General features: G+C 50.7%; 1 protein-coding gene across 1 annotated transcript in view; it reads right to left on the bottom strand.

The window, feature by feature from the left end:
- Nucleotides 1-9,145, bottom strand: part of CCDC33 (coiled-coil domain containing 33) — a 101,411-nt gene that overhangs the window by 64,990 nt on the left and 27,276 nt on the right. Inside the window, 3 exon segments of the mRNA XM_011382148.2 lie at nucleotides 3,160-3,271; nucleotides 3,535-3,539; nucleotides 4,444-4,539. Of these exon segments, the coding sequence (XP_011380450.1) occupies nucleotides 3,160-3,271; nucleotides 3,535-3,539; nucleotides 4,444-4,539 (213 nt within the window).

The raw sequence follows: 9,145 nt of genomic DNA, 5'->3' as shown, positions 1-9,145 counted from the left end.
GTGACCTGGAGACGGGAGGACCTGAGACTGCATAGTAGGTAAGGAGGGGAAAGGCCATCCCAGGCTGAGAGTCCAGCAGAGGTGAAGACTGGGAGGTGAGAGTGGACAGCATAGGTGTGGAGAACAGCCAGTCATCCAGTGGGGCTAGAGAATGCCTGTGAGAAATGGAGCAGTGAACCAAAAAGCTGGAGGGAATGAGGTCTATGTATCTGGCTGACTGTGAGGGTTTGTCCTGTCAGTGACAGAAACAAGGAGTCCAGGAGAAGGGCCTTGCCCCGGGCAGAGGGGTCACTGTGGCTGCTTCTCACAGGATGGATGCGAGGGGACCAAGTAGAGGCCGTGGCAATGGTCCAGGAATCAAAATGAGAACAGCACCAGGGCAGGGTCTGTGGGATGGAAAGAGGCCCCACGAGAGCTTGGGTACAGACTGGCTGTGGGGGCTGAGACAGGAGGAGATGACCCTGGGCACAGATACCTTTTCTCACCACTGCCTGTGTTGCATTGGCCAGAAGCTCTGCCTCAGCTCTGTAGGAGGCCAGGCTAACAAGAGTAACCTGTTGGGCAATGTCCCCCCAAGCCCCACACCACCACCAAAGGTCAGTGTCCAGGGTAGGATTAAGTTCCATTTCACTCTGTGCTGGGTCCAGTAGGCTGGGCCAGGTCAAGCCTACCCATCTCTTAATTCATCAGAGCTCAGGTTTTGCCATCATCACCAGGCTCCGAGAGGGGTGAGCAAACACTGGGGGCCACCTACCCCTCAACCATTCCACTCTTTCCTCCTAGCCAACAGAATCTGCTTTGGTCCAGGTGGCCCCCTTCTCTATACCTGCCTACATTAGTTACTGCAAGATAGTGCCACACCCTTCCTATGTGATTGGCTGAGAGAAATGCATGTGATACAATTTTGGCCAATGAGATGAGAGGGGAAGTCTGCTAGGGGATGCTGGGGAAGTTCCTCATAAGGACCACAGGTGAGAAGAGGATGGTTGTTCTTCTTCTGGTTTGGTCATATTGGGTGGGGCATCAGGAACATTTTGCTCCCATGAGCTGTTTGCCAACTGAAGATAACACTTAGGGGTGTTAGAAGGACCCCGAGTCCTTGAGGACATTGCTGAGCCAGCGCATCAAACAATTATGGCAGCATGCTACTTGGCAGACCCTTACAATGTTTGATAATAAATCCATGTGAGTTGGGGTTTCTGTTACTTATAGCCAAAAGTACCAAGGGCAATGGCTAGGCTGGCTTTAGAGGGGCCATTTGGCACCAGGGGAAGGGAAGCTCTGAAAGGGACAGAACTCATTTAGTTTTCACCCTGGGCTCGGGTGCTTTGCACAGGTTAGCCCTTTATGCTTTCCTAACACTGCAGTAAGGTAGGAGTCAGTAGGTCTGGAGAAATTGAGCAGCTTGCCAAAGGTCACACAGTAAGTCTCAGAGCTGGAGTCACACCCAGGTCTACCAGTCTCAAACCCCTGTCCACAGTGCTTTGGCATGGTGGGTAGCTGGTGGGAAATCATAGCACCCCAAGATGTCAGAGAAGCAAGTCTCAGAATTACCTAGTCCACCCCCCATGCCCCAACTGTAGAGATGAGGGGATAGGGTAGGGTCTTTGTGAACTCTGAGCCCAGTACTGCTGACTGGTATCCCTTCCAGGTAGGATTCTGCCCACTCATCCCTCTCCTCACCTTGTACCACAGAAGCCTGCTCCTGTTCTCTCACTGCTGGCACCTGGGCACCTCTGTGTTGGCTGCCAGGGAGCTCTAAACCTGGCCAAATTGCCATGGTGTCTAGTGACCTTCAACTAATGTCCTGCCATGCTGGACCTCCGTCTTTGAGATTCATACATGCAAGAGGGACTGAGGGCAAGTCTCTATAGCAAAGGGTACCTTCCCAACCCAGGCTAGTTAGGCAGCAAAGGCAGCCAGAGAGGTCTGGGGGTGGGGAGGGGCTTACTCATTAAAATAGCCAGTGTATCCTGCCCCTTGGGACTGCCTGCTGATTGGTTCATAATTTTCTGGGCAAATGCAGGGCCATGTGTGAGATGACGCTAGGGAAATCAGGCCAAGATTGGTTTGGGTTTGAAGCCTCTGTCCCCAGGGTCCCCAATCGTCCCACTCCTCCCCACCACCATCAGTCTTGTCTGTGTCTGAGCCTTCTTCAAATGTCTTTGACTTTAAATGAAGGTTGAGGCTCCAAAGAGGTACCTCATTCTATATTCACCACACCAGACATGAACATTGGTGAGCAGACAACAGAAAGGACATCCCAGACACCCCTGTCTTCTTGAAGGATCCTAGGAATGCTAGGACCATGCTATGGGATAAGCTCCCTTTGAACGCAGACTATGGGAGATGATAAATCTGGCCAGTGGCCTGGACCCAGCAATGATCTGCACATCCCTCTCCAACATATTCAGACACACTGGTCTCCTCTCCAACCCTAACTTGCATCCCCACCTTCACACCTGTGCTCTTGTTCTCAATTGCCCTGCACCAACCCTCCCTTACTGAAAATTCAAGAGTTCTGTGTCTGGATGCCCACCCTAATTACCCAGGCCTCACATCCCTCTCACTTCTGATTAAAAAAATTTTGTGCATGTGTGGTAAAATATATATAACATAAAATTTACCATTTTAATAATTTTTAAGTGTACAGTTTGGTGGCATGAAGTACATTCACAATATTGTGTAACCGTCATCACTATCTATTTCAAAATAGGTACAGAAATTCCGTACCTATTAAATAATAGCTCCCCATTCTCCCCTCCCCCCGGTCCCTGAAAACCACCATTCTACTTTCTGTCTTTCTGAATTTGCCTATTCTAGGTACTGCATGCAAGTGGAACCAAACAATATTTGCCCTTTTCTCTCCTCTGACTTTTACAGCTCTGACAGTCCCTCCTGGTTGTTTATTAGATCATACATTATGTTGTGTTGATGTTTAACCTTTCCATGTGTGACTCTTTACCAGACCGAGAGCTCCCTGTGGGCGGCTTCTGCACAGCACAGATGGCACAGCCCTGGGTGCACGATGGCGGGATCCAGTGAACTTTCACTTAATAGTAAAGTGAACAGCTGACTGACTGAGTGACTGAAGAAACGAGTGGGTGAGTTACTAGAAGTCTGAACCAGTGAGAAAATGAAGGAGGGAAGAAACCATACCTGAGGGCACCCATTCTGGCTGACTCGAGGAACATCAAAGTTCATCATGGATGGGCTAGGGAAGGAGAGTGGGGTGATGGGTAACCCCAAGGAGTCTGGGTCCTGGTTCGTCCTGGGGAGGCAAGGAGACAGCGGTCAGGACATGAGTGCTCTGGGAGTCCAGCACTCTTGGTTCTGTGCCCACGCCTGGCAGCCAAGAGCTCCCAAATGGACTCTGGACTGATGTTAGAGAGGAGAGTGCAGTGGTCCTACCTAGTTCAGACCTGGACACCTGGACAGGTAATGGACCTTGGTCCTTCAGAGTGCTAGCCAGAGCTTTGGGAAAACTCATCTTGGTCAGGGAAACTGTGGCTCCCAGATTCCCTTTCCCATGACTCACTCTGGCCTTGGCCACATCTAAGTGCTTCAGCTGGCCCATCTTTAAAATGGGCCTTGCTTCCCTGCCTGACCTTTAGAAGACCTTGCTGGAATGATCCACTATGAGCTAGGAGTGAGAGCATCAGTAGTCTTCATTCCTCCAACCAGAAAGGAGAGGTCACAGGTCATCAGAATTCAACAGCTGGTGCAGATGAATCAGGGAGTCTTCTTGAGCAATCAGAGTCAGTGGAAATGACAGGCAGACAGCTGACCTCAGGAGATGGTGTTGTCACAAGGGGACTTGTTCACTGGGGAACCCCCCAAACTGTGCAGACTCCAGTGTCCGAATTATCTTGAATCTCCTCCTGAGAACTGTGAATCCCCTAAACCCGAGAAGAGGTCTGGGGTGTATGGAGGGGAATGAGCTGGGGCCGGAGCCAAGGAGACTTCCAGGAGGGTTTGAGAGGGAACCCCTAGGCAGGGCTAAAGGTCATAAAGTTCTGAGTTGACCTTTAGGTTGCCTCTTTTGGGGACAACCACCAGCTAGTGAACCACCTTGGCCCTGAACTCAAGTAGGAGTGATGGGTAACCCCAAGGAGTCTGGGTCCTGGTTCGCCTACAGGGAGCTCTCGGTCTGGTAAAGAGTCACACACGGAAAGGTTAAACATCAACATGTGATGGGCATGAGATATGGAGGCAGATTTGGAGGGGTTGAGAACCATCTTTCTTTCTTCACATGCTGGTTCCCCAAGCCTGCTCTTGGGAGGGGTCAGAGCTGCCCCTTTTTAGGGGCTGTGGGAAGCTTTCTGGGACCTCAGTCCGAGTGGGGAGGCTTGAAGGGCCTTGTGGGGAGGGCAGGTTCCTAGCCTCTCCCTTCTCTATCCTCTGCCTTCCCTTCTCTTTTTGCCCACACCGCCTGGGCCCCACTTACTTAAACTCCTTGTAGTTGGGAACCACACGGGCAATGACCACCAAGGGGCTGGGGTTGTTGACTAGGGGCTCATTGACTCCCTGGAGAAAGACCTGGGGAAGAGAGAAGGCAGGTGAGCCCTGGGTGGCTTTGGGCCCTCTTGGGGACATGGTTAGCCAGTCTTCCTGCCATTTTCTTTGCAACGGTGGGCTCATTCCTACCTCCACATCTCTGCACCTGCTCCCACCTGCTCCTGCCTCATTAGGGTCTTTCTCCGCTCAAGGTTGCCCTCCTTCAATGTTGTGCCAGGCATTGGGCAGGCAGTGGGAAAAGACGCAGATTCTGTCTTGTGTACCTCCACTGCCATCCCAAGCAGCTCTTGATCTGGCTCTGGACTCTTATGCCTTTATCAATCAATGGGTTCCCATTCTCACCTTAACACTCACTCAACTCCTCCTAACTGAGATTCCCGTGGCTCCTTTTCTTCTCTGACTCCTCACTGGCCTCTGCTTCTACTTACCCCCAATCTATCCTCTTTCCCAGGCAATTTGATACATAGTGGCAAAAACTGCCTTCTAAAAATGAATTGGATCATGCCATTCCCCTGCTTGAGATCCTGCAATGAACGCACCCCACCCCCACAGCCCTTAGACTGAATTCCATAATTCTTACTATAGTAGCCAAGGCCTGCACGTGCTGGCTTGCCTGCCCATCAGCCCCTATCTCCTGTCAGACCCCAAGTCCTCTTTTTGCTCCAGCCTCTTTTGTGTCACTCTTCAATGTGAACTACTTGTTTCTGTCCCAGGACCTTTGCACATACAGATCCATCTGCCTAGACTCCCCACTCCCACCAACTCAGTGGCTGGCTCTTTCTCTTCCTGTAGAGTTTAAATGTCACCACTCTTTTGTGAGCACTCTTACTGAAGTAGCCACCTCATTCTCTTAGCCCTTAGATGGCCTCTTCCATAGCACTCATCATAGCTTGTGTTTATTCTAATTTCTTTCTTGTTTATTTTCTATCCATTTGACTAGAATCTAGGCTCTATAGGGGCAGAGACTATATCTATCTCATTCACTGCTGTATTTTCAACTTTTAGCAAAAGCAACTGGCCCAGAGTAGGAGCCCCCTGCGTATGTGGGATAAATGAGTGCTATTAATGAAGGAGAGGGGAAGAGAGGCTGACTGTGTTTATGAGAATGAGAGAGAACCATAGAAACCTGGAAGGAAGGAGGAGACTGGCAGTGTTCTCAGGGAGGGCCTGGGTTTGAGCTGGTCTTAGAGGCTGAGAGGGGATCGTAATTACAGGTGTTCATGGGAAGAATGCCCGGTGAAGGAGGGGCTCTGGTGACAGCTTCAGGGGCCATACCTCAGGCATACCTTGGGGTGGGAAGAGGCCCCCGACAGATCCACTCCAGCTCAGCCACTCACTCCAGCTGGGTCACCGTGGCCAGTCCCTGTTCTACTCTGGCCTCAGTTTCCTAACTTGTACACTCAGGAGTTGACCATACTCTCCCTGGTCCTTCTAGCTCTAACCTTCGATGGGAGGAGAGGGCCTAGGAGTACAGCTTCTTCGGGATCCCTCTCCCTTTTCTTCTCTGACCCTCTCACCCCCAAGCACCCTATCCTAAGCCCCTAGGCCAGGGCCCATCTCAGTTGGCTGCCAGCTAACTCCACACAGGTGTGAGCCAATAAGAGCTTAATATAGTGCTTAGGGCCTTTCAGCTGTCACCGGGGCGTCTGGAGACTAAACTCAAATTCAAAGTGTGGAATCTCCGAAAATGGTATTTCAAACTTTGGATGGGGGTGGGCATCTGGGCCTGAGGATTTCACTGGGCTGCTGTCAGGCTCTGTTGCTCATAGAGACTCCAACAGGTGTAGGGCTGAGATGGGTGTCTGAGAGTTGGGGGTGGGAACTAATTTACAACTGTTCTGTGCTGAATGGTCAGGCGTGAATGAGACAGCTGCCCAAGCACACTTGTTCATGACAGCCCAGTGAGAAATAGGAGCAATTTCTTCTCCCACTGTGCAATCTGGTCTGTCATCAGGAGCAGACAGGGAAGACATCTGTGCTGGGGTAGGGGGAGAGTGGGGTTCTGGAAGGCACAGGGGCCCAGACTCTACAGTGCGGACGCGGAGCAGGCCCACAGAGGGCCCCCTGCAGGCCAAGGTGTTTCATGTGTGTGAGGATCCCACTGCTAGCCATCCTCAGGAAAGAGAATGATAGAAGGGGGAGAAATGAAAGCAAAGGGCACCCACAGGTCTGACACATGCTGGCATCCAAGGAGTGGCTGTGGGGAAGCAGACGTGTGAGTCAGGAGTCTGGGCTTCTATACCAGACTCCCCTTGGGTATTGGTGTTTCCAGCTGTGAAATGGGACTGAAGAACACTTTTTGCCCTGCCAGCTCACAGTGCTATGGGGTGGATCAGACCAGCCTTGTTGGGGCAGGGGGAGCTGGAGTTTGGGGTCCCTGGCTCCACTCTGATCATGCTCAGGGCAGGTTGGATTTGAATCTGTCAATCCTGGGCAGTTTGAAGACTGAGCAAAAAGGGAGATGGGTTAGGTCCCTGGACCACATCTCCCTGGGGTATCACCAGTCTTCCTGAGGCTGTGAAAGGCCTAGGGGTAGAAATGGCACTGGTATACTGGGAAGCAGGGCCTGGCCCTGGCCTGGCTAGTGGAAGAGGCTCTGTAAATAGTTGTTGAATGAATAAATGAATGAATGAATGAATGAATACTTAATTGAAGACCAGCCAAACCTCTTCAGAAACAGGACTCAAAGAAGGGTAGGGTGGTCTTAAAATTTTCACTTGGGAGTTGTAGGCTCTAGGTCAGGGGTCACTATTCCAGGAGGGAAAGAATAGGAGAGAAACAGCTAGAAAATGTGGGCTGAAGTGGGGGATCTTTTTCTGCTTTCTTGAGATTAGACAGACACAGGGCTTTGGGAGCCTCCTGTGCTCCCTGCAGCATTCCCTGCATGGTATGTGAGGAGCAGAGCAAAGGAAGGCAAGGTTAGAGCAGGGCTGTACACATGGGAAGTGCTGGACAATGTTAGGTGTCATTTATCTTCTTCATCTCCATCATCTTTGCCATCCAGAGCTGTTCTACACAAACCACTTTGGCTATTTTGAAAGGCCCAGTTGCATTTCTTTTCTGGATTTCTTCCCAAGACACCCCTGCCCCATATTGTCCAGCTAGCCAGAGGTGATCAAGGGCAGATCCTGGGGCCTGTCAAAGCTTGGCCCTTTCCCATCCCACCCCATCCCAGAATGCCCCAGTCCGGCACCTCTAGAGCTGTGTAGTTGCAGCCATTGTAGCAAGGGATGAAGCTGCCCTTCCGGACAACTGTCGCATACAATTTGGTCTTGGCTGTGGCTTCATTAGCTTTCTCAGACTGGTTGGGCTGGGAACAGGGTGGAGGAAGAAGACACACAAGAAAGAACGTGACTAAGGGGCAGACCCTGGCCATAAATCCAGCCCTCTGCAGACGATCACTGGCATTGCTCCACCGGGGCGCAGAGCTGATAATTAAAGCTCATGGTCCCTGTGAGCCCTTCCAAGGAGATCAATATAATAAATCTTCCCTTTTCTATTTGAATATTTCATCGCCCTCACAAGGACTACTGCCTGCCTGCTCTCTTTGTAAAGATGTGATAACAAGGCCTGGACAGAGCCAGGAAGCCTTGGTGATGCTCTTACAGCTGAAGTGCTGAGGCTCCCAAATGAATCACTAATCTCTATGGGCTTTGTTTCCCTTCCTAACCCCTGGTGCCTCATCCTTGGGGTCTAGGGAAGGTACAGACCCCTGAGGCTGTGGTGAGGGAATCACTTGGAAAAGAGGTCAGTACCAAGGCCTGGGGAAAGGAGGAGGGGAACTAGCCTGAACTGAGTGCCAACTATATGCTGAGCACCTTGCTAGGTGCTTCATGCCCATCATTGCACTTGATCTTCCAAATGGCTATACTAGGAGGTATATTGCCTTGATTTTGCTGATGAGTAGTGAAGGCCTAGGGGGTTAAGAAGCTTCCCATGGATATATAGCTAGCAATCAGCAGTCCTGGGATAAGAATCCAGACAATCCAACTTCACATTGTCCTTTACTCTAAACAGCTGTAGGAGTCTGGAGTTCACACTGCAGGAGAGGGAAATGATGCTTCTGCTCATCTCTGGCCTAGTGCCTGGCACATAGTAGGTGCTTAATATTACTTGAGCAATGAGAGAGTGAATTCTCCTTTCCACCAATCAACACTGGGGAGAGGGAACAGGCAAGGGAGCTGAACTGGAAGGTTCAGACCATGGACTGAGAAGCCCGAGGCCCACTAGGGAGATGCATTCCAGGGAACACTCTCAAATACCCGAACCTTCCTGGGGCTTCCCTCTGCCAAGGCAGCATGTGGAGGCATCACAGAGAGAACTGGCTTGGGAGGTAGTATGATCTGGGCTCACTCTCGACTCTGCTCCTCACTTATTCTGTGACCCAGGATGAGAGGGTTCCCTTCCCCTGAGTCTCAGTCCTGTGCATGCAAAGTATAATTTGCCTTGAGGATTACAAATAGTATGTATAGTTTCTAGTCTAGGACCTAGAACATAGCAGGTACTCCGTAAATACTGTGTTGCTTTGATTTTTAGATATGGTCTCACTCTTTCAACATATATAAAATCAGAATACATCTTTAGTTGATGTATTTATTTAATGTGGTAGATGTTCTATGCCAGTTGT

The sequence above is a fragment of the Pteropus vampyrus genome, unplaced genomic scaffold, assembly GCF_000151845.1.
Source record: "Pteropus vampyrus isolate Shadow unplaced genomic scaffold, Pvam_2.0 Scaffold462, whole genome shotgun sequence".
Lineage (NCBI taxonomy): Eukaryota > Metazoa > Chordata > Mammalia > Chiroptera > Pteropodidae > Pteropus > Pteropus vampyrus.
This window is presented reverse-complemented; position numbering and strand designations above follow the sequence as displayed.